Source organism: Canis lupus, chromosome 22, assembly GCF_048164855.1.
Source record: "Canis lupus baileyi chromosome 22, mCanLup2.hap1, whole genome shotgun sequence".
In the NCBI taxonomy this organism is placed as follows: Eukaryota; Metazoa; Chordata; class Mammalia; order Carnivora; family Canidae; genus Canis; species Canis lupus.
The window spans coordinates 14,177,924-14,204,776 of NC_132859.1; the positions used below are offsets into that span (position 1 = coordinate 14,177,924).

Sequence of the window (26,853 nt, forward strand, 5' to 3'; positions counted from 1 at the left end):
TTAAATCTTTTATTTAAACAAACTTATTGAAATATTCCTTATTTACCATACAGGTTTCTGGTCTTACTAAAGATATAAAGGTAAATCATGCATAATGCATTTTTAAGAAAATAATATTTATGAAATCCAATTATAATTTAGCTGTTCAATAAAACAAGTATAGTTACTGTATCTGAAGTATGGATTTCTAAAGAGATATTTGCCTACACCAAAACTGTCCAAAAATTTGAGAGAAATATATGTAACTAAGCAACTTATCTTTGTTTCCATCAATATGTCTACATTAATTAATCTCATCAGTTTATTTCTAAAAATTACTTTTGTATTAACCAACATTATCATACTCAAAATATATTAAGGATTAATGACAAAGTGAACAGCAAGAGTGACTGCTAGTGACAGTGGTAAACAATTGTGCTAGAGTAATAATGGAGTGCTGTTGTACGGAAAGTACTTTGATGTACCTAACAAATAATGAGGCTGCCTCACTTTATAAAATCACTTTTGGTATTCAAAACACCATCAAAGTAATGATGGTGTGAGGAGGTAAGTGATTCTACTACACCAAAAATATGTATATAAGTGAACAAAATTACAGTTGACCATTGAACAACATGGGTTTGAACTGTGTGGGTTCACTTATATGTGGTTTTCTAAAATATAGTATAGTACTGTAAATGTATTTTGTCTTCTTTATGATTTTCTTTTCTCTAGCTTACTTATTATAAGAATATAGTACATAATATGTATAATATACAAAATATGTGTGAATTGACAGTTTGTGTTATTGGTAAGGCTTCTAGGCAACAGTAGGCTAATTAGTAGTTAAGTTTCTGCAGAGTTAAAAGATAGTAGATTTTTAACAGTATAAGGGGTTGGCGCCCCTAACTCCCACATTGTTCAAGGGTCAACTATATTTTTAAAAATCAGCCATTTCAGGTCATTGAAAATTATCTATTGAGATCAATTATTGAAAAATTTCTAGAGCTTCAAGCAAGAATGGTTTGAATCTGTGGTCTTCTTGCCTGAGGCTACTTTGATCACCTCTGCCTCCCCAGTTCAGTCATGGAGAACTGCAGTTTTCCAGCCTGAAGATGGTAAATCTGTACTTTTGTGCTTAATGGGGGGGAAGATCAATTCGATGGAAAGCAAAAACCTCCAGCTCAGCTGGTTGAAAGAGTTGGACTTGGAGGAGATGCGCAAGGAAAATTTGCAGATTTATAAGACAAATCTTGGAGTCTGAGTAGAGGCAAACAGCAGACCAATGAGAAACTTAACAGGGAGATCTTAGAAATGAAAAAAGCCATAAAATGACTCATATAAAGCTTTCAGAGATTTCTGGCTGACTAAAATATTAGATATATATGGAGAACATCAGATAGTTTGGTAATATGAAAAAGACAAGGAACTATTGAGAAATGGCTTCAACTTTGACTATATTCCCCAACTAACCACTCATCAAGAGACAGGACTCTTACAGTCTCAAAGTATATTAACATAAACTCCACCCAATCAGTGGCTCACCTATACAGATTCTGAAATGATCCTTAGGAATCAAACTAAAGATTAAAAATAATCAGGGTGCCTGAGTGTCTAAGTGTCCAACTCTTTGGTATCAGCTCAGGTCATGATCTCATAGATTGTGGGATGGAGCCCTGCATCAGGCTCTGCACTCGTGAGGAGTCTCCTTGAAGATTCTCTCCCTCTGCCCCTCCATCTAACTTATGTGTGTGTTCTTTCTCTAAAATAAAGAAATACATCTTTTTCAAAAATAAGAATCAGGGCAGCCCAGGTAGCTCAGCGGTTTAGCACCGCCTTCAGCCCAGGGCATAATCCTGGAGATCCGGGATCGAGTCCCACATCAGGCTCCCTGCATGGAGCCTGCTTCTCCCTCTGCCTGTGTCTCTGCCTCTCTCTCTCTGTGTGTCTCTCATGAATAAATAAATAAAATCTTTTAAAAAAATGAAAACAACTGTGCTTCAAAGTACATCATCAAAAAAGTAAAAAGGTAACTAATAGAATGTAAAAAAGATTTGCAAATCATGTATCTGATAAGGAATTCAGAATATATATTTAGAATATATATTTAAAAAAACTCTTGCAATTCAGCAATAAAAAGATAGATAACCAATCAAAAACTGGGAAACAGAAATGAATAGACATCTCCAAAAATGATAAGCAAATGACTGATAAGAACTTAAAATATACAATTTATATGAAATATCCAGAATAGGCAAACCTGTAAGAACAGAAAGTAAATTTAGTGATATCTAGCAGCTGAGTGACTGCTAATTAATATAATGTTTCTTTTTTTTTTTAAGATTTTATTTATTTATTCATGAGAGACAAAGAGAGAGGCAGAGACACAGGCAGAGGGAGAAGTAGGCTCCATGCAAGGAGCCCAATGCGGGACTCGATCCTGGGACTCTAGGATCACGCCCTGAGCCAAAGGCAAACACTCAACTGCTGAGCTACCCAGGCATCCCCAATATAGTGTTTCTTCTTGAAGTGATGAAATGTTCTGGAATTCAATAATGATGGTCAATGTATAACTCTATGAATATTATAAAATGGTGAATTTTAAAATTTATGAATTTATCTCAATAAATTATAACTCAATAAAGTTATTTTAAAAATACAGTATATCAAAAAAAATAAAAAATAAAAAAAAATAAAAAATAAAAATACAGTATATTCTCTGATCAATTAATTTAGAAATTAAATTACAAATCACCAGTAGAAAAAAATCTGGGACCACCCCAAATATGTGAAAGTACAACAGCACACTTTAACCCATGAATCAAGAGAATGAAAAGACAAGCTACAGGATAGGAGAAAATATTTGCAAAAAACATATCTGATAAAGGACTCTACATATAAAGTATACAAAGAACTCTTAAAACTCAACAATAAGAAAACAAACAATCCAATTTAAAAATAGGCAAGAGATATTAACAGACATCTCACAAAAGAAGATATGCAGATGACAAGCATATAGAGATGTACAATATCATACATCACTAGGGAACTGCAATCAAAGCAACAACGAGATACAAAACCATTTCATACCCATCAGAAAGGCTAAAATCCAAACCCTGACAGTATCAAATGCTAGTAAGGATATAGAGCAACATGAACCTTATTCATTGTTCTGAATGCTGAATGGTGCAGGTACTTTGCAAGACAGTTTGGCAGTTTCTTATAAAAGTAAACATATCCTTCACATATGATCCAGCAATCACACTTCTTAGTATTTATCTAATGAGTTGAAAACTTATGTCCACATGAAAACCTATACATGAATGTTTATAACAGCTTTATTCATAACTGCCAAAACTTGGAAGTAATCAAAATGTCTTTCAGTAGATGAACGGATGAACTGTAGTACCTTCCTACAATGGGGTACTGTTCAGTGTTAAAAAGAAATGTACTGGGGGATCCCTGGGTGGCGCAGCGGTTTAGCACCTGCCTTTGGCCCAGGGCGCGATCCTGGAGACCCGGGATCGAATCCCACATCGGGCTCCTGGTGCATGGAGCCTGCTTCTCCCTCTGCCTGTGTCTCTGCCTCTCTCTCTCTCTGTGACTATCATACATAAATAAATAAAAAAAAAATTAAAAAAAAAAATAAATGTACTGTCAAGCCATGAAAACACATGAAGGAAACTTAAATACATATTACTAAATGAAGGAAGTAATGTGAAAAGGCTACATATTGTATGATTCCAATTATGCCACATTACAGAGAAAAGTTAAAACCACAAAGATAGTTAAAAAAAAAAAATCAGTGTTTGCCAGCAACTACTATCATCATGCTACTACTATGCAACTACTACCATGCCATCAAGGCAAGGATATTCATTCTTACTAACTCACATTTAACATCACACTGGAGGTTACTAGGCAATGCAATAAGGCAAGAAAAATGAAGCCCTAAAGATTGGAAAAGAAGTAAAACTGTCTTTACCTACAGATGATATAATCTTATATATAAAAAATCTTTAGGAATCTAAAAAGCAAACAAACAAAAAACCCTATTAGAATAATTGAATTTAGCAAGATCACAAGATATAAAACCAGTATACAAAAAAAAAAAATCTGTTTTATTTCTATATACTAGCAATGAACCATCTGCAAATGAAATTAAGAAAGCAATTCATGTGCAATATAATCAAAACAAATAAAATACTTACGAATAAATTGTAAAAAAGAAGCAAAGACCCATACACTGAAGACTAGAAAACATTGCTGAAATTAGGAAAATCTAATAAAATGGAGAGATATACCATGTTTATAGGTTGAAAGACTTAATATTATTAAAATGGCAATTCTCTCCAAATTGGCTTAATGCAACCCCTCTTAAAAATCTAAGCAGGTGTTTTAAAAATTGATAACTCATTCTAAACTTTATTTGCAAATGCAAAGAACATAGTATAGCCAAAAATTAAAAAAAGATTTAAAATGACTTACATTACCTGATTTTATTTTACTTTGTTTCAAATTATATTTAAATTCCAGTTAGTTAAGATATAGTATAATATTAGTTTCAGAAGTAGAATTTACTGAGTCATCACTTACCTATAATACCCAATGCTCATCATAAGTGCCCTCCTTAATACTCATCATCCATTTAACCCACCCCCCGCCACCTCCCCTTGAGAAACTCTGTTTGTTTACTATAGTTAAGAATCTGTTTTATGGTTTGCATCTTTTTTTCCTTATGATGTTTCATTTCTGAAATTTTACATATAAGTGAAATCATATACATTATCTGACTTAAAAGCTTACTATAAAATTACAGTAATCAGGATAGACTGATATTGGTGTAATAGTCTTAAAGATTAATGGAACAAATTAGAGTCTAGAAATAAAACCACATATATGCTCAAATGATTTCTAAGGTGTAAAGGTAATTTACTGCCCCCAGTAAACAATATTCTTTAACAAATGATGCTAGAACAAATGATGGGATAGGCAAAAAATTAAAAAAGAACTTAGATCCTTATTTCACACATACACAAAAAATTATTCAAAATAGGTTATAGACTTAAATGTAAATTGTACAACTGTAAAATTTCTAGAAGAAAACAGGAGAAAGTCTTTGTGACCTTGGGTTGGCAAATATTTCATACATATGACATAAGAAACAATCTACAAAAGGCAAAAATGATAAAATGGGCCTCATCAAAATGAAAAGTTTTGCTCTTCAAAAGACACCAAGAAGAAAATGAAAAGACAAGTCACAGACTGTGAGAAGTTATTTGCAAAACATTTATCTGATAAAGGATTTGTGTCTGGAATATACAAAGAAAGAACTTTTGCAACTTAATAAAACAACTCAATTTTTAAAAATAAGCAAAAAATTTGAATAGATATTTCATCAAAGAAGATACATTAATGGCCTATAAGCACATGATAAGATGCTTGATATTATAAGGCATAAGGGAAATTCAAATTAAAACCACAGTGAGATCAATTGTGGTTTACACTTCTGCTAAAATGGCTAAGATAAAAATAAAACGAAATATAAAGTCTTGATGAGTATGTAGAGGAATTGAAAACATCATACATCACTTGTGAGAATGTAAAATGATACAATCACTTCGGAAAACAGTTTAGCAATTACTTAAAAAGTTAAACATACACTTCCATACAACGCAGCAATTCCAATCCTGGGTATCTACCCAACAGAAATAAAACTATATGTCCACACAAAGACTTATATGTGAATGTTCACTGCCAAAAACCAGAAACAACTCAAATATCCATCAACTACTGAATGGATAAACAAAAGATTCATCCTTACAATGATATACTACCTAACAACAAAAAGGAATAAACTACTGATATATGCAATATGAATGAACCTCAAAATATTATGCTGAGAGAAGCTAAAGACATAAGCCAATATATTGTATGATTCTATTTATATGAAATTTCTAGAAAAGAAAAAAATTATAGGTTTTAGACAGAAAAGAGATCTGTGGTTGCTTGGAGATAGGAATGGGAGCAGAGATTGACTATAAATGGCCATGACAAAATTTGATCCAATGATGGAAATGATAGAATATTGGATTCTGTTGATAGTGTACACCTGTATACATTTACTATACCTGTATACACTTACTGCAAATCATTAATTTCCATATTTTTTTTAAAAACTTTTTTTGGGTGCCTGGGTGGCTCAGTTGGTTAAGCAGCTCAGGGGTCTGGGATCGAGTCCCACGTTGGGCTCCATGATCACTGGGGAGTCTCCTTGAGGATTCTCTCTTTCCCTCTTTCTCTGCCTCCCCACTCCCCCAACCCCATTCATGGGCATGTGCTCTCTCTCTCTCTCAAATAAATAAATCTTAAAAAAAAAATTTTTTTTAAATAACTAGATAACTTTCTGGGGTTTGGGTTATATCCACACCAAGAAGAATATGGGAATTTGCAATTCTACATTGTTCAAAATACTTTTAAGACAGTAATTTCATATGGTTCAACCTAAATATTTGGACAACCATAAGAATTGGAGTAGATGAAACAAGATTAATATCAATAGGCAAAATTAATGAAATAGGGGAGGAATCTTGAATGGAATCTGTATAGATAGAAATCAGGACAGGAAATTTCAAACTTCAACATGTAACTGATGGAGACTAGTTTCCAATCTAACACTGCAGTCAAGAGTCACATTTCTAACCAATTAGAATTTTGGTCATTAAGGAGCAGATATAGACCCTCAAACTGATCATACTGGTTAGCTCCAGAGACAGGAGGAAAATTGACTGGGGAATGTCCAAGGTTAAATTAGAATTTTCACAGGGATTTGAAGATTTATTCACCTATTACTAGTGTAGTTAAATAAATAGCTTTCACATAAATGAATTCCATATCCCTAATATTACTCTAGCCTCATAGTTCACTGATTTCTCAATACCAAATCCTACTCTTCTAGTTAAATTGTACAAATTCAATTGCTTTCAAGGGTGAAGTGGGTAATAATACGAGTAAAGTTAACTGTACTTTGGGCTTACAGGCATTCAAACTCAAAACTATAAAAATCACTGTGCAGTTTATTTATTTTATTATTTTATTTTATTTATTTATTTATTTATTTATTTATTTATTTATTTATTTATGATAGTCAGAGAGAGAGAGAGAGAGGCAGAGACATAGGCAGAGGGAGAAGCAGGCTCCATGCAACGGGAGCCCGATGTGGGATTCAATCCTGGGTCTCCAGGATTGCACCCTAGGCCAAAGGCAGGCATCAAACCGCTGCGCCACCCAGGGATCCCCCACTGTGCAGTTTAAACAAAGCATTTCTTTTCTTTTTTTTTTTTTTAACAAAGCATTTCTTGACTTAAAAACTTTGTCTTCCTTTGATAGATAATAAAGATTTCATACCTTCCCTTAAAATTACTTTAAATTTTACACCACATCAAATAATTGAGACTAAAACCAAATCACAGCAATTAATGAAAATGTTTTTCTAAACTACAATGGTCCATTATCTTTCCCTACTTCATTTAAAATTACCACCCCTTTGGGATGCCTGGATGGCTCAGTTAGTTAAGCATCTGCCTTTGGCTCAGGTCATGATCTCAGGATCCTGGGATGGAGCCTCTTGTCAGGCTCCTTGCTCAGCGGGGAGTCTGCTTCTCCCTCTTCCTCTGTTCATGCTCTCTCCCATCTCTCTCCCTCAAATAAATAAATAAAATCTAAATAAATAAATAAATAAATAAATAAATAAATAAATAAATAAGAGAAAATTATTACCCCTAGACCTGATCAACACCTAGAACTGCAGCATCTCTAAAATTTAAAAGCCAAAAACTTTATAAATACAGATTGCCTCACTTCCTCATTGCCAGTATATTGGCTTCTCAAGATCATCAAAACCTTTACCCATATCTCTTTTTACTCATTTTGTTAGCTTCCTTTTCTTCAGCAAGTCTACTTATCAATTCCTAGAAATGACTTGTAGCCAGAGCATTTTGATATTCACTATAACTGTTTTCCTAAATATCAATAACAAATTCTCTAAAACTTTTCTGTAAATACACCACACCGCTCAATGTTCCCTAAATAAACCACAATCAAATACTGTATTTTCTGCATAAAACAAACTTTTTATTTTTTTAAAAAAATGTATTTATTTGTTTGAGGGGGGATGCAGTGGAGGGGTAGGAGGAGAGAGAATCTCAAGCAGACTCCCCACTGAGCACAGAGCCAACACGGAGCTGCATCTCATGACTCTGAGATCATCTCCTGAACCAAAATCAAAAATTGGAGGCTTAACCAACTAAGCCACTTAGGTGCCCCTCTTTTTTTTTATTCATACCTAAAGACCAAGCTCAAGCCACAGCTCCTTTAAAAGCTTACAGAACAAAGCTTTTTCCCCATCTGAAACCAAGGCAGACTTAGTGTTCTTTCTAGCCCCAACTCCTCCAACCTCAGCTGCTTCAACTATATACATATTTAATAAGCATACAATTTGGAAATATTTATATTTAATATTAATGAAGAAGTTTAAAACTAGAAGAAGCCTTAAAGATCATTTCTTCTTGTCATTTTACAGACTAGTCATTTTAAAACTAAAAAGGTAAATGATATAGCCATAGCTTTCAACCAGACCTTATAAAAAAACAACACAGGTCTTACTGTAAATAAACTTATAAACAGAAAAAATTTCTAGTCCAACCTCTGCAAATAAACATTAAATTGATTCCCAGGAGACTTTCTCCATTTATGGATCTGTGACTGTCAATCCACCAAAGATCTCTCCTTAAAGTAAGGAAGGAGGAGTGAGGGTGAATAGCTTACAGCTTTAAAGCTAATTTCACATACTATAAAAACAGTCTGTCAATGGGCTGCTTAGGACTTCCAGACCAGTGCTCACTTCAGCAGCACATATACTAAAAATAGGACTTCCAGACCATATTTTCCACAGTACATGTTACACTTGATATAATTTCAACTATATTTTATTACTACATAGATTATATACAGTATAAGTATAAAGGTTTATGCTAAAAATTAGATTCTCAAGTCTAGCCCAAAACCGTATTCAACATGCCCACATGCATGATTTTGCTCAACCTGTCCAAGATGGGGTACTTTCTTATTCATTTTCTCCTCAGTTGTTCTTAATATTTTGACTAAGGAGAAAGGGAAGAGAAGGAGACTTAAATATTGTGTGGGAGGGGAAGTAAGAGGCATAACAAGTCAAAAATTAAGTCAGATGGAAAATACTTATTTTCTTATAAATAAGAAGGGATATCTCCATTCCTTTTACTATTTGGAAATTCTCTTAAATTAATAAACTCTGATTTAAAAAAGTATATAGTGTCTTCATGCCCCACCAGCAGAAGTATGAAGTAAACCTTATTCATAATTTGAAGGATTTTCCAAATTATGCATCATTTAGTAAATATTTTTTAAAAAGTGTAAAACTCATATTAAGCAAACAAACGAAAAGTTTAGCTTTCATAAGCCATTACACTACCATATTTCTTAAAAGGTGCATAGACAGAAAAATAACAAAAATCTCACTGATATACACTTTACTGTATCACACACCTATTTATCAAAACCTTAATTTTCTAACCTGGAATGTCGGAGGCTGTCCTTTTTGTTTTTTGCAGAACACAATGTGCATTCACAGCCAACTGCATGGGGCTTGGGTAGAGATACATCCTGTTTCAACAGCATTGTAAGAATTTCATAGTTGTTACGATGAGCAGCTAAAATGACAGGTGCAACATCCATAGTTGTTGAATATTCAGGATTCTGAATTCGCTCCATTAATTTCTGAAAAATATTTATATAAATGTTCAAAATTATTATTTGTGACTTCAAAACAACATATTTATCTGAAAATAAAATGAAAAAAAATCAGAAGGTACAAAGCATATAAGAATCATTTTTTTAAAAAATGATAACATTTTGCCAGTACTAAATATTTTTCAGAACCTGAAAACTCAATTTTAATTAATAAATGCAATATAATCATGACAGACAAAAATCTTCAACATTCATACAACTAGAGTTTTTTTCCCTAATAAAAAAGAAGTAAGGATAGCTAGAAAAATACTTTAGGAAAAAGTGTTTAATTTTCTCAAGATTATGGAAACATGCATGACAAGGATAAAGACAAGAATTGTAGAAAAAGAATATAAAAGAAAAAGGAAAAATGTTAAAAACAGGCAGAGTATATATAAATCATGAGAAAAACTTAAAAATTCCACCTCCGTGGCAAATCTTGCCACATTAATAGCAATGAAGCTGCTTGAAAGAAATAAGTAAATAGGAAGCACTCTTCATTCTGTATAATTCTCTACATATTCCCAATCAATACCTATACTATTTCCTGTTACAAATGCACAAAAACACTAACAATCATAACCACTCTTTATGAGTCCTAGAACTGTCAAGCACTTTACATTTATTATCTCATTCAATCCCCACAATAGCTTGCAAAATTGAATGGAGAAACTGAGGCTCAGAGAAATTAATGTGCCCAAGCTACAAAACAAGAGTGGCAAAATGCAGATCAGGACTCAGGTTTGTATTACACCAGAGCCTGAGCTGCTTTCCCTACATGGGCTCATGGGCCTGGTGATGGCATGACATGAGGAAAGAAACATTAGTAAATAAAGAATCAGGGTTAAATAAAAACGTTGATAGTTTTATGACTGTTGCATATTCTTCCCAATACTTCTCACTTTTTTACATGGGTTTTCCTGAGAGCTGTTTGATTCCATTGTATAAACTTATCAAGTTCACAGGGGTTTTTTTTTTTGATAATTTTTATTAACATCATAAAATAGTATACACATATTACAAAATATCTGAAAAATACAGAAAAGCAGAAAGAATAAAAATTCCCATATCCCTACTATACAAAACACATTTTACAGTATCTCCTTCTAGTCTTTTATTATACTTCCTTTTAAGGACATCTTTGGCATAAGTGATTTGGCATCAATGATTAAAAACAATGGTCCTTAATATTTTGAAATTCAAGGACCCTTCTAATAATATCAAAAAACTACAGCCCAGAATTTCTGGGAAATAAAATTCATATATAGAATTTAGCATGTAATTTAAGAAAATTCATAGACCTTTGTTCAAGATATTTTGTTTTGCTTATTTAAATAACACTACCAAAAACATCTTTATGAATATAGCTTTTTGAAATTTAGGATAAACTCATTAACCACAGAACCCCTGAAGTACAATTATAGCTCTAAAGGTGATGAACAGTTTTGGAGCTTTTACTATATATGTTAGTAAAGTTCTTTTCAGTTTATATTATCAATAATATAAGAATGTACCCATTTCACATTCAAGGTTTACTCACCAGCACTAGGCATGGTCATTCTCAACTTATGAATGAAAAAAAATATGAAACATTCACTTACTCTCCTTTGATTACTGGTTAAGTTTAATATTTTCTGACATATGTAGCTTTTTCCCCTTCTTTTATGAATAGTTTCTTTATATAGTTCCCATTTATTTATTGGGAACCTCAAATCAATGAATTTATTTAAAAATTTAGTCCTTTCTCCCCTTTATAACTGGTTATACAAAGAGAAGAAAATTGTATTTAAATAATGTCTTTATTTTTCCTAAAGAAAAAACATACTTGACTACACGAAAAACGTTAGAAGATTAAAATTCATAATTTCACTGTTCATAATATAACCTACATACTATCAAAAAAAAACCCCACCTGTATCTGAAAGTCAAAATTTGTCATAAGAATTTTAATAAGCTAAGAATATAAAATGAATTCATTGAAATGATTAAAAAAAGTATATAAAAATATTTGACATTGCCTGTCAAAAAGTGTTAGGGCTGTTAAAATGTGATCTTGCCATCACTAGAAGTACTCAAGCCAAGGCTGGATAGCCCTTTTCATTAGAGATGAAGTACAAAGTGTTCTCTCACTGAGTAGATGAAGTGTTCTCTCTGGCAGTATTCTCTCACTGCCAGAGCCTTAAAACTCAAGAGTTGACTGGTCGTGCTAATGGTGATGAATTAATGTCAGTCAGTTGCTCCAATATCCTAGCATTCTACACTCTACCCTCCCTGCCAAGAAAATAAAAGGGTAAAAAGGCTACATGGTGGAATAAGTATACCATAATCTAACCGTGACAAGACAGATGAAAGGGAAAGTTGAATAGAATTCTAGATATTTCTGATCATTTGGCAGGGGCTATATTCTTAGCCCTTTTTTCTCTGCTCCTGTTGGTTTCTTAAAACCACTTAAACTACTGGGTACTATCCTCTGTAGAAAGTCATGCTTACACAAACTTTGTAATACCTAAATGAAAGCAAAATGTTTCAGTTAATACATGATAAAGCATGCAAATTAGCAGAACTTCTCACTGATCTCAGATAATGGTAGATAATTCACAACTAATTTATAATTCTTTCTTTTCCTTTTAAGATTTTATTTATTTATTCATGAGAGACACAAAGAGAGGCAGAGATATAGGCAGAGAGAGAAGCAGGCTTCCTACGGGGAGCCTGATGCAGAACTTGATCCCAGGACTCCAGGATCAGAATCTGAACCAAAGGCAGATGCTCAACCACTGAGGCACCCAGGTGCCCCTATAAGTCTTTCTTAAAACAATTTTTTTCTTCAGAGGATAGCCAGTTTACACTACCAGCAATTATTTAAATGGCTTGTTTCACTACATCCTCACTTTAAATTTTGACATATAACAAAAATCTCATTTTTATTTTTTATTTTTTTTAAATTTTTATTTATTTATGATAGTCACACAGAGAGAGCGAGAGAGGCAGAGACACAGGCAGAGGGAGAAACAGGCTCCATGCACCGGGAGCCCGATGTGGGATTCGATCCCGGGTCTCCAGGATCGCGCCCTGGGCCAAAGGCAGGCGCTAAACCGCTGCGCCACCCAGGGATCCCAAAATCTCATTTTTAAAGCAGAATTTGGTTATTAGTGACTACCTTTCTAATTACAAAAGCAATATAGAAAAAGGGTTTAAGAAAAAAATATCCGTGGGACACCTGGGCGGCTCCGTGGTTGGGCTTCTGCCTTCGGCTCAGGACATGATCCTGGAGACCTGGGATCGAGTCCCACGTTGGGCTCCCTGCAGGAAGCCTGCTTCTCTCTATGCCTGTGTCTCTGCCTCTCTCTCTCTCTGTGTCTCTGTGTATAAATAAATAAAATCTTAAAAAAAAAAATCCTTAATTTAGCAATGAGTTGACTGCTGTTAGGTACCATTTTGCTATATTTCCATTCAGTTCCTTGTCTGTACATGTTTTTAACCTCATATTATATTATATGTCCAGATCATACTGTATGTCCAGTTTATTACTCCCATTTTTTCACTTCCTATGTTATATTTGTTCAGGTTCCTAAATATTCTTTTAAAAATGCCATTTTAATATATATGTAATTTTTATACTATTTCCAGTCTTTTATTTGGGAATGTTTAAATTGGGTTACATGGTTTTTTCATTGCAATAAGATCACAATTAACTTTTTTCTCCCCATTTCTGGCCAGTTCCTAAAGGAAGAAACACTAAGTTTAAGAATATGAGCATCAAAAAAAAAAAAAAAAAAAAAAAAAAAAGAATATGAGCATCTTTCTTGTTTATGAGACACTGTGCTAAACTGCTTTCCAAAATACTCTTCTCTACCCTGTTATTAGACTGTACTACTCCCTTGCCATCAATGATAATTATTTTTTAAGATCTTTGCTAATTTGCATTATCAACAATAACCAAATTATGGAAAGTCAAATTTTCATTGACTGATGAATGGATACAGAAGACGTTACTGAGTCATCAAAAAGAATGAAATCTTACCATTTGAAATATGGATGGAGCTAGAGCATATTATGCTAAGCAAAATGAGTCAGTCAGAGAAAGATAAATACCATATGATTTCACTCACATGTGGAATTTAAGAAAAAAAACAGATGAACATATAGGAAGGGGAAAAAAGGAGAGAGGGAAATGAACCATAAGAGACTAATTACAGAGAACAAACTGAGGGTTGATGGAAGGAGGTGAGTGGGGGATGGGCTAGATGTGTGATGGGTATTAAGGAGGGCACTTGTGATGAGCACTGGGTGGTATATGTAAGTGATGAATCACTGAATTCTACTCCTGAAATCAATATTGCCCTGTATGTTAACCAATTAAAATTTAAATAAAGAAATAAAATAAATAAATCTTTGCTAATTTGATAAGTAAAAATTAGTATTTCATATTTTATTAGTAGTGAGTTTTAATATCTTATATTTTCTTTTCTGAGATTTTTTTTCAAGTCCTTTTCTGATTTTGGTGTTTTTCATCAATTTGTCAATTATTAGGATTATGAATTTGTGATATATGTTGAAAATATCTTTTGCCAGTTTTCCATTTTCTTTCTAAATTTTGTTTGATGTTTGAACTCCAGAAATTTAATTTCTATCTAGCCAAAGGCTGTGCCATTGCTTTTTATGATTTTTGTTCTTTGTTTTTATGTTTAGAAAGTCTTTCCACTCATAATCAGTTAAACATTCACCTATATTTTCTTCCGCTTTTATGGTTTCATTGTTTATATTTAATTCCTAACTCCATTTGGAAGCTAATCTGTATTTCCAACCTAACCTATAGAATGCTCGAAACTAAAAATACTCGTCCACACTGACAGATTTATGAAAATATCACTAATTTTAAAAAGGTGTTGCAAGTGTCTACTTACTTTAAGGCAATATTTTACAGATTAAAAAAATCTATTTCTTTAAAACAAAATAAATTTGGGGGAAGAAAAAATGGGAATGGGGCAGGGTATCTATTTGGTTTAAAAATCCAAATTAATAAATATTTAAGAGTACTAACTACTATAGTTGGTCTTGATGATCGTTTTGGTCGATGATTAAGTAGTATATCAACAGCTCCCACTACTTCAGAGTCGATTGCCACCAAAAGTGCATCTGCGGACTTTAAAAAAAAAAAAAGGTTAAAAATGAAAATGGAGGATAAAAAGGTAAACTATTTATTTTCACTAATTCATAAATAAAAATATCTTTAAATTTAAACTGTATTATGTATAGTAATACTAAATTTTTAAAAATGTAGACTGTCCAAATAGTACATTTGCTTGACTTAGCCTTATTTTTGTGTACCATAACACACACAAATTTCTGTCCTGGTTTCACTGCATAAGCTAGTAAAAAAAAATAAATAAACAAATGCTTGCTAGAAGGATTTATTAATGGAACAGTGTGATCCATGGAGTATTTAAAGCTGAATTTTTTTTTCAAGGCCTTTATTTTTGATCTTTAAACCAAAAAAATCTTAACATTCCAGATCTATTAAAGGAATTGCCAAGAACTATTACTATGAGTAAAGGATTATATTCAACCTAATAAAAATGATCATCAATGCAACCATGAGGTTAAGAGGAGCCCTCTGATCTCAACTTTAAAATATACATAGCTGACTGAAATGTTTCAAATTTGACATTAATATTAGCAATCTTATCAAGCAAAAAGCTGCAAAAAACTTGGCTACCAATGTCCTTAGAGGCAATAGGGAGAAGTGACTTTATAGCTTTACTCCCAAACTATAGCTCATTTTGAAACTCTAACTTTGACAGGAGGAAAAAGTAAATAGAAGCTGAGCATTTGGGACTTTCCAACACTGTAACAATGTCTACAGTTCTATTATGATACTTGGCAACTGTGACATCAGGTTTTTGGGTTTCTTTTTGTTTTGTTCTATTTTGTTTTGTTTTAAGGAAAACCATAAAGGCAGAAGGAAAACAGGAGATAAATAATAATTTAACCTAAGAAAATACCCTGAATATTTTCAATCTGTATATTTTAAGAACTGTTATAATCTTTAACAACCATTTACATCAACATTCTCTCTTGAAAATGAAACTATATCAGATCTTTAGTATTCTTGGAGCTGAAAAGAATAAAACTTCCACATACTTTATCTAGATGTCAAAAAGAGGACTAAAAAGGACAGACTTTATCTAGATATCTAAAAATAGGCCTAAGTACCCCAAAGAAAGAATTGGGGGCCACATTCAACCACTAGGAACTGCTTATGTATTCCCATAGGAAAAACTCCCCACCCCATTGAGAAATTTATTTTTTTAATCCCTTAAAACTTTTAGGGTTCACTGGTCTGTAGCCTATCTTTAAATCTAGCACCATTATTCCTCTGCTTTGCAAACATTTCTCTTCAATTTTTACCATACTTGGTCAGGTGAAGCAAACAAAAAGAATTATGTGTTCATTACTACTAAACATTTCATTTATGATAAATTTTAACCTTTAAACCTAACTACAGTAATGCCACTGCTCTCTAAGTCAAAACACCAGTCAACTCCAACTGTCTGAAACACAGCCATGGATCCAACTGTAAATTTCAAAAAAAAAAAAAAAAAAAAAACTGTGTTGAGCTGTCACTAACTTTACGGGCACTACTTCCCAGAAGTCAACCACAGACTTAGTGTTGTCTATAAATGACGGATAACTGGCTTTCCCAAGTATTCTTTAGGTCTTTACTGAATAAGGAAACAGCTAAATGGAAACTAAAAAAGTAGAAAGAAATGAAGAAAAAATTGCTAAAAGCTGACTACTGAAAAGATAAAATATCAGTATAGCAAAACAACTATCAATACAGAGCAGTCAGAATCAATTTAATGGAAGGACAAACATGTTAATAATTTCAGATTACACAAAGCAAAGTAAAAGAATTATATTCTCAAAGATACCCACTTATGGTAAAATTAAATTATATTCAGATACACTAGTGAAGAATAAAGAAAGATTCATATTAAATCTTTCAATGCTTAAAAGGATAAGCTTCAGGTATAAAAAATATTTGTGTAAAAAAGTCATGTAAATAAGGAGTTACCATTAACTTATTCTGCACAAATGGAATATAAATCAAAGGAAGTTCTGAATGAAAAAAAAGTTTTAGATTATTTTAAAAATATCTATAGGACAAAATGTCTTCATTAGTTTTGCTTCTCATTTTCTCACAAATATGACCATCCCTTATTAAAATTTATTCAACATATATACTTATTGTGTATTAATGAGGTTGCTTGCTATATTCCTTCCCACCTTGGAAAATGTCTTCTCAACAATTCCCATACTCTTTCCTCTAGGCTCAGAGTAAGAAGCTTCTTATTTCCTTTCCAAAGCTAAGTTTTCCACCTTGGTATTCTATTTGGTACTCTTCTGACTTCTATAAGAACTTGGCCTTCATTTACAGAAATATCAGTCCTAGCCTCCATCTCCCAAAATATGAAATACTTCCTCATTCTTTGCTATCTTGACTTGATCCTGTCTTTCTCTTACCACTCAACTTTTCTTCCTCTCACTCTGTAAAACTTCCCAAACTCATGCAGATCATTTTCTCTAACTTTACTGATGCCAGTTTCAAAATTCAATGGCCTTTCCTACCCCTTCATTTTCTTTGATTTCTAAGCAACATATTAAAACTGCTCCTTTGGTTTTCACAATGCTGCTACCCTAACTCCTTTAATCGAACTCTTTCCTTCTATTGCCTTTATTAATGTAGATGTTCCCTGAGAAAAAATCAGCACCAGCCATTCACTCTCCTCTGTAATATCAACCACTTTTATGATGCAGGTGATAATCCTGTGTCCCCGTGACTGCTGTATCTCTCCAGCCTGATCTCTCCCTAGAGATATAATTTCCATCTGTAGACTGCCTGATAGTCCCAAAATAAACAAAGCTAAAACCTAAATTCACATTTCTTTGCCCCAACCTTGACTTAACTTCCTGTTTTTCTTTCATCCTTCTCCCAACCACCTATGTTTAAAATCTCCAAATTATCTTGGTCTGCTTTTCAATTCTCCCCTCCAAATTTAAATACTAAGTTCTATCAATTATTCCTTCATAACATCTTTCACATCTGCCATTATTTTCTCTTATAGCTACTATAGTTCAGGCTTTAACCTCTTCATATCTAGATTACTATAAAAACTGCTCACTCAAGCTATAGCTTTCTCCACTTTCCATTTCTCAATCTATACTGAACACAACCACTAGAACACTTTTCCTAAAATATCACTGGACACATCACATCCTTTCTCAAAACTCATTTAATGACCCCACTGTCTATAAACCCAAATTTCTTAGCCTGGCATTCAGGTCCTTTTCATTAGTTTTGTTTTAGTTATTTTTCCAGATATTTCCCACTACTATCAAACCCAAATATTTTGTTCAAAAGGCTAAGTCAGGGGATCCCTGGGTGGCGCAGCGGTTTGGCGCCTGCCTTTGGCCCAGGGTGCGATCCTGGAGACCCGGGAATGAATCCCACGTCGGGCTCCCGGTGCATGGAGCCTGCTTCTCCCTCTGCCTGTGTCTCTGCCTCTCTCTCTCTCTATGTGTGACTATCGTAGATTTAAAAAAAAAAAAAAAAAGGCTAAGTCATCTCATTCTCTCAAAAATATACATTGCTCATGCCTTTGTTAACATCCTTCCTCACATCCCCTATGCTGGAGCTATCTACACATTTTTGAGAGTAGTTCTGGGTAGGAGGTAAAAGCATGGATTCTGGTGCCAGAACTTGGGTTCTAATTCCAGGTCTGCTATTTGTGGAGTGTCTTCAGTCAAGTTACTTAACCTTTTTGTACCTTGGTTTCCTTCTGTATAATATGGAAATAATAATAGTACCGCATGGGGCTGTTGTGAGAGTTAAGGAAGTGAATATATTTAAGGTTCCTGGCACACAGTAACACTATATAAATATTGGCAATTATTAATGTTCGAAGGCTGAGCTCAACGGACACTCTTCCATGAAAACTTGATAGCTCAATCCACAGTAAACTTCTCTTTTCTGCTTCCAAAACATCTACTGTAAAGTACAAAAGTTTAAGTATAAAACATGTTTTCTCAATAGTAACATTATTGACATTTGGGGCCAGATAATTCTTCATTGTGGATGCTGTCTTGTGTACTGTAGGATGTTTAGCACCACCCTTAGCCTCTACTCATTAGATGCCAGTAGTGATCCATCCCCCAATTGTGGAACCAAAAATGTCTCCAGAAATTATCAAATGTCCCCTGAGGAGCAAAATTGTCCCACGGAGAGCCACTAGTATAACATAAGATAAAATACATGAAAGCACTTTGTAACCTCAAAGTAATATACAAGGGTCAAGTATTATTACCACTCAGCACTTATCAAATACACTTCTGCATTATTTAATTGGTTTGAAATTCACATGTACACAGTTGACCCTGAACAACGCAGGGGCTAGGGGTACCCCACCCCCATATAATTGAAATTCTTCCTCCAAAACTCAACTACTAATAGCCTCCTATTGATCAAAGCCTTACCAATAACATAGTCAATTGACACATACTGTGTATGTTATATGTATTATATACTATATTCTTACAATAAAGTAATCTGGAGAAGAGAATATTAAGAAAATCATTAAGGAAGAGGAAATATTTACAGTTCTATATTGTAAAAAATCCACATATAAGTGGACCTATGCAGTTCAAATCTGTATTGTTCAAGGGTCAACAATACTTTATCAACTTAGTTTTAATATCCTTTAGTACAGAACTCATGTTTTACTTATTCATTTCCACAATCACACCCAAAGGCCTTGGACAACTGTTGACTGATAGGTTAGACAGCGGTAACCTGAGACAGAACACAGTGAATTGGAAAGAGCATGGGATTTGCAGTCAGAAGATAAAGCTCAAATCTTAGCTCTACCCTCACTTATTTTAGAACTTTGGGCAATTCATTAAAGTCTATGAGCCTCAGTTTTCTGATCTATAAAATGTAACATTTACATAGACTGGCTATGATGTTCAAATATGATCAGGAACCATGAGAAAGAACAATGTATATTGCAGAATTATTATATACATAGGATCATATATGTAAAAAGACAAAAATAATGATTATACCATAATACTTCATTTATCCAGAATCATTAGGATCTTTCTTTATACCCTTATTTTCTAGGTAACTGAAGCTTATGCCTTTAAGTGTTTAACTTTGAAATTTAAACTATTTTGATGGAAGTTTTCTGCTTTCAGAAGTACTATACACATTCTTCTCTCTTCTAAAACAATAGGTACTGAATATAATTTAACTTTTCCTTACTTAATCTGGCCATTGTTATAAACATTAATTACCATTCTAACATACAACTCACTCAGATATCATGAGATATGTAATGCTGTTGACCTCTTTATTAAAAAGAGTCAGAAGTACTGTATCTCCTTTTGTTTCACTGCAGCCCTTCATGCCTCTCTTGCCCCTCTAATTCTCTATAGATTAAAGACTAAGTATTGAAGCTTGTTAAAGTTGAAGCCGGGCTCCAGTACTCCTATAACTAAAGTTCATAAATGGGAAACTTCATGGCAGCTACTGCTCAGAGATTTTTTTTACTTTCTGGTTCTCAGTGATGTTCTGGATAACTGAAATTGCTGAGAAGGCAATTTCTTTTTCTACTCTAAATATGTGTACATAGAGACAGTACCGTATATTGTAACACTTATATATATGCACACAGTTAAAATGCACATAGAACTAACCTACTTATATTTTGAAATTTTTCTGTGAGTGCTTCCTGGTGCCACTCAAAATAAAAAAGTTTCATTAATTTGAAGCTACAACAGAGCAATCATGCTATTTAAAAGAAAAGGAAAGTGCTGGAATTCATGTGCTTCCATCATAAGTAAACCCAAAAGAAAAGAAAAATATTATTATTAAATTTCCTTCAGAATCTCTTGACTGAATTCTTTCAAGACTTACATGCATGCCTGCTTTTCTACCTGAACTGATAGGAAGACAAACAGAAAGGTCTATATTTTCCAGTTAAAAAAAAAATTATTCATCTTTAATTGTAAACACTAAACTTCAGACAAAAAGAAAAAATTAATAAAAATTTCACAAGAGAAAACCAAAATCAAAGTGAAAATTGCATTGCAAGTCAGGAGCGTTTTGTTCTTATGTTTGTAAATTACATGAGCCACAGAACAACCTGTTCCCCTGACACTTCCAGAACACTTGTACTATTTTTAGATATATAACATAAATAGTAATATCATAAGTAATAAAAACAGTCATCTTTAATAAGTCATGATAATTTACCTTTGTGAGCTGTTATAAAACACTTAAGGGAGGAAAAAGTAAAAATTGGGAGAGAAAAGATAAATCAAGTCAAAACATACTTTCTTAAAAAGGCTTTTTTTGGGTTTGTTTTTAAAACTTTTAGTGGCTCAAGTCAAAATAAATAAAGTGAAAGAAAGATAAGAAAAAAAAAAGGAAGGAAAAAAGGGAGATGAAAGGAAACTAGAAAGAAAGAAGAAAACATAGCATATCTAACAGTACTTAGAAGCTACTGGATAGAATTATCTAGCCTTGTACCTGACAACCGTAGTCCAAAAGAAGCTGCAGTATATCCAAGTTTTCGTTTTCAATAGTTATGGTAACAGCATTTCTCCCAAGCACATCTACGCAATTTATGTTCAAGTCACCTGAACTGTTTTCCTCCAAAATCTTTTTAACCATATAATAGTCACCTAAATAACAATATACAAACATAATTTAATATCTAAGACATATTAGATAAGAATGACTTTAAAAACTTAGCCTGTTGATTCAAAAGAAAATTTAGAACCCTAAACTCATTTTTGTATATGGAAATGTACAAAGAAAATGTGAACATTTCCTGCTGAAAACTTTATCCTGAAAAATAGTATGTACATCAGTTGCAAACATAAAAAATAGAAAAAATTTTAAATGTGCAGTTTGAAATAAAAGTTGTTAGTTTAAAATTCATAACTGATTGATTATAAGGAGAGAAATTTTTAGAAGATACTTAAAGCAATAAAGAATGTCCAAAAGTACAGACTGGAAAACTAGAAAAACAAGAAGCATAAAGGATTTAAGTTTTACATCTCAAATATGTAAACACATTTAATGGTACATAACAATGGTTAAAAATAAGATCTAATAATAAGCAGAGGCTAGTAAGAAGTGGTTTTACAGGGGAAAACCTAGTTTGGAAAAGCAGTGTGAATGTATACATACTAGTAGGTATACACAGTAAGAGGGAAGGATGCCAGAAATTCCTTTCCTCTCCTCCTTACTCTTGCAACACATACATACATACACACCTCACACATATACACACATACCTACACACACACCCCTTATCTCATTAATGAACCTGTTTACATTACCAGGGAATATTTAGCTCACAAAACTCCAAGGCAGGACTAGGATCAATGCTGGTAAAGGCTGAAGAGAGAATATTTCAAAGCGAAGTTTGACCTGTCAGGAGCATGCAGATTACCTTCTGCTTAACTCCAGACTGCCTACATCAAAACAGTTGACCCCTGGAGGAAAATGAGAGTAAGTAGGAAGGCTATCATTTTCACCCAGTGCCCACTGTATTTGTCTGTTGACCAGCTAGTGCAGTAATTGGGTGGAATAAATCAAAAGAGAAGTGCTAAATAATTAACCAAGGTGGGTTTTGTTTTACTTCATTTAACTTTTGAAACATTAAGATGTATAGACCATTTTAAATGACTTGCAAATATAGTTGTTCCTTAAAAGTCTATGAATAATAAACAGGAAAAGAACAATCAGAGTCAAACCAAGGAAAAAGAAATGAATAATTTCATGATGTAGAAAGAACCCTAAAACTGAACTAATGAGTGAATAAGAAGGAAAAATAACAGATTTTTGTTAAAACTTCTAATAAATTTACTAACCAATGACTTGTTAAAAGTAGTAGTAAATTTATTAGAAGTTTAAAGTAAAAGTAGTAAATTTACTACTACTTTTAACCAATGACTTTAAAGTCCCCACACATTTTGGAAGAAGCTGAATGGTAGTTTTTTGGTATACTGATGGTATATTTCCTTAGTTCCCTCAAGAAGAAAATTAGTCACAAAAAGAAATATTTTCCTCACAGCACTACTAATTAATATTTAGACACTTTTGTTCTATGACAAAAACTTATCAAACACTTCACAAAGCAAAGTTCTTAGTTACAAGCTGAACTAATAGTGAACATACAGACAGACCAGTGAAAATTTAGCACTCTTACCGGAAAATAAATGTTTAAAACCTCTTAGTGGAGGAGTTTATTTCACCTCTTAGTGTTAAGAGAATGCTAGTGTCTAGGTGAGGACTAATTTTTTATTTACCTAGGGACTCACTGGGCTTTCTGAATCCAAGAATTTCTGCCCTTCATAAATTCTGCAATATTTTCAGCCATTATTATCTCTTCAAATATTGCTTCGTCTCCATATTACTTTTTTCTACTGGAACTTCTATTAAACATTATGTTGGATCATCTCATTCCAACTTCTTTGTCTCTAAAGATTTAATATTCCTCTCTCTCCTGTATTCTGGATAATTTATTCAAATTCCCCCCCCCTTATTTCTTATTCAATTATTTATTAATGTATTTTTTAAAATATTTTTAAGATTTTATTTATTCATAAGAGACAACAGAGAGGCAGAGATATATAGGCAGAGGGCTCCCTGTAGGGAGCCTGATGTGGGACTCAATCCCAAGACCCTGGGATCATGACCTGAGCTGAAGGCAAAAGCTCAACCACCGAGTCACTCAGGCATCCCAACCCATTCATTTTTTTTTTAAGATTTTATTTATTTATGATAGACATAGAGAGAGGCAGAGACACAGGCAGAGGGAGAGGCAGGCTCCAGGCCGGGAGCCCGACGTGGGACTCGATTCCAGGGCTCCAGGATTGCGCCCTGTGCAAAGGCAGGGGCCAAACCTCTGAGCCACCCAGGGAACCCCTTAACCCATTCATTTTTTAATGACTATTTTTTATTTATTTATTTTTTTTTTCAAAACTAAGGGGTTGATTTTATTTTATTTGTTACTTTTTTTTTTATTTTTTTTTATTTTTTATTTTTTATTGGTGTTCAATTTAATGACTATTTTTTACTTAAGTTTTATTGGATTCCTTTCCAAATCTTTTATGTTTTCATTTCCTTAAGATTTTAGTAATTTTAAAAACACTTATTTTTTTATTTCTATATGATAATTATCTGAGGGCCTTAGGGATGTAATTGTGTTTACTGACCCATTCTTGAGAATGGGTGAGTGTCTTCTGAATTTTTTAACTGGGTATTGCAAACTCCTCTTCATGCAGCTTCACTGTGGGAATCCTGGCAGCCTAGTTTGAAAACATCAAGGATGTTTTATGTTTGCTTCTTCTGGATAATTCAGAGGTTTTGCAATCCTATCAATTCTTTTTATATTTACTTCTCAGGTTCTCAGTTTCTCAGTTTACATTTTCACAGATCAAGTAGGTAATATTAAACTCCAAGCCAAAAGGAAACAAGACTACAGCTGCAAATTCTTACGAGTTTCTCTGTAGTCTCCCAGTGCTAGTGGATGGGTTTTCTTCATAAACCTCTTTGCTGCAGGTCCAGTGCTTTAAGGATCTTGATTTTATGCATAGATGTTGTGCCAATTTCCTACTTTGTGCAAACTCAACGCCTTGTAACCTGTTTTCATATGGGCACTGAAATTCAAATCCCTATAATGCCTGGCCCATAACTAACTCCTGCCCCATTCACAGAACAGCCAAAATGTTAGCTCACATATTCCTGTTTTTTCAGTCTTTTCCTCATTTTTGGATCATAAGTGTTTCCTTAATTTCTTGAAAGCTCAGCTGTTCATTTAAATGGATGTTTGTTATACGTTAAGTGTTTCCTTAATTTCTTGAAAGCTCAGCTGTTCATTTAAATGGATGTTTGTTATATGTTAGCTGGCATTTTTAGGTGATTTGAAGCAGAAGGGTTTTCAGATTATCTAGTCAGTCATTTGCCAGAGACAGAAAAGTATGAAGAATTGTATAAATACAATTCTTAAAAATTTTTATAAATTTCAGGTATAGCATATGGAAAGAAACAACTGCTCCATGTGCTAAAACTTTAGATTGCTGTTTAAAGGGTAATTGTATTGCAAATGCCAGATACTCTAACTTTAGGTTTCAAAGACTATTTCCATTACAGTCAGGAGGCTATTCAAGGGGGAAAAAAAATGAAGGAAACTTAAAAAACAAACCAAATAAGTAATTTTCATCCCTAAAAATAATAAAAAGTTTCACCCTGCCAGAGGTGACACACTCATGCAAATGAAAAATTACATGCTATAGTCACAGAACCTAAAGGAAACTAGAGTGGTTTCTAAGTATTCCACCTAAGTTTACATTTGCAAGCCATTTAAAACAATGTGCTATACTGTTAGGCCCAGAACAGTCTTAATATTTAGGATGAGTGCATCATGTAGAAAGAGATTAGTAAGTTTAAGATACATAGCAAGAAGCTAGTCATAGAGCAAGGATTACAATTTAAATGCCTTTTTATGTCAGACAAATATATGAATGCTTTTCATTTTATATGGAAGTTGCTTTTTAAGAGTTACATAAATCTTCTGTCTTTTAAAATGTAATATATAAAAGGAAATGCAACATAATCTGTTTACTTTTTGGCTAGATGGTTCTTTTTTCGGGAAAGGAAAAATAAACTTTTTCAATCAATTCTACAAGTATACCAATTCAATAGCAAGCTTTCTCCGCCCCTTCTCCAAAATAGTTCCCATACTCATCCACTTGTATCCATGTATACTGCTACCCACAGTCAAAACCACTATCATCTCTTTCCTGGACTTTGTAATAGACTCTTTACTGAAATAGGTGCCAATACTCTATTACAAGGGTCAACATCCTCCTTCTGTAAAGGGCCATACAGTAAATATTTCAGGTGTTACAGGCCATACTATCACAGTTGCAAATATTCAAGTCTGCCCTTACAGCACAGAAGTGGCCACAGACTATATGTACACAAATGAATTCCAATGTGTTCCAATAAAACTTTATTTGTGAACACTATGGTTCAAATTTCATATAATTTTCATGTTATATTATTCTTCTCTTGACTTATTCCAAATCATTTAAAATGAAAATGTAGAAACTATTATTAGTGCACAGGCTTTAGAAAACAGGTGGTGAGGATTTGGCTTGCATGCTAGTTTGCCCACCTTGCTCTAGCCCCATCCTTTTTTTTTTTTTTTTTTCCTAGCCCCATCTCTTAAATCCATTGTCCTCCCAGCAGCCAGCATGATCTTCTTTTTTTAATTGAGATCATCCAATTCCCAAAAATCTTGATGATTGTTAAGATTTTCCATCACACCTAAAATACCTGCCAAAATTTTTATTGTGGCTTACTAAGCCCTATGAAACTTGAGCTTTGCTACCATTCTCTATTAACCCTAAGCAACTGTCCTATTTACTCATTATATTCCTAGACCAATGTTTTCCAAAATGCAGGCTGCAACCCACCAGAAGGCAGGAAATCAATGTAGTGAGTCCTAAATGATTTTTAAAAATGAAATAGTACATAAAGCACCACGGTAATCTCATAAATCTTTAGCAACCAATTCAACATGGCCAACTGTGATAAACCCTTAAGAAATATAGTGGAGAAATGTTACAATATCAATTAAGAATAGATGATTCCATCTTTTCTTCAATGGCATCTCATTTTACTTTCTGCTGTATGATGGTAGATTTCAGTATTGCTAAAATGGGAGCATTAATGTTGATCAGTTTAATTTTATAGTATCCAAATTTTCAGTTAGTTGTGAAGTATGGGAGAATTTATCTGTCAAAAAAATTTGTAAAGCTTTTCAAACCAATTTTCTATAACAAACTTTTTTGTATGTGTCAACTGCAACATTCTAATAGGACTATTCCTGAAGACACTTTAAAAAAAGATTTTATTATTAAAAGGAAAAAGAATAACAAAGTAAAAAAATACAAAGATAACAAATT

The 26,853-nt window shown here is 33.2% G+C and overlaps 1 protein-coding gene across 10 annotated transcripts in view; it reads right to left on the bottom strand.

Annotated features, from left to right (window-relative positions):
- The window catches only part of TRPC1 (transient receptor potential cation channel subfamily C member 1), a 107,396-nt gene that overhangs the window by 75,861 nt on the left and 4,682 nt on the right, over window positions 1–26,853 (bottom strand). For 3 of the 10 annotated variants that reach the window (XR_012014826.1, XM_072792400.1, XM_072792401.1), the window contains exons 2-4: window positions 21,398–21,552; window positions 14,849–14,950; window positions 9,590–9,792 (exon numbers count right to left, since the gene is read on the bottom strand). Coding sequence is in view for 8 of the 10 variants with exons in the window: in XM_072792400.1 (XP_072648501.1) it covers window positions 9,590–9,792; window positions 14,849–14,950; window positions 21,398–21,552 (460 nt within the window). In the remaining 2 variants the exon portion in view is untranslated. The remainder of the gene's footprint in view (window positions 1–9,589; window positions 9,793–14,848; window positions 14,951–21,397; window positions 21,553–26,853) is intronic. The other 7 variants (XM_072792404.1, XM_072792406.1, XM_072792408.1 and 4 more) reach the window with 3 other exon arrangements.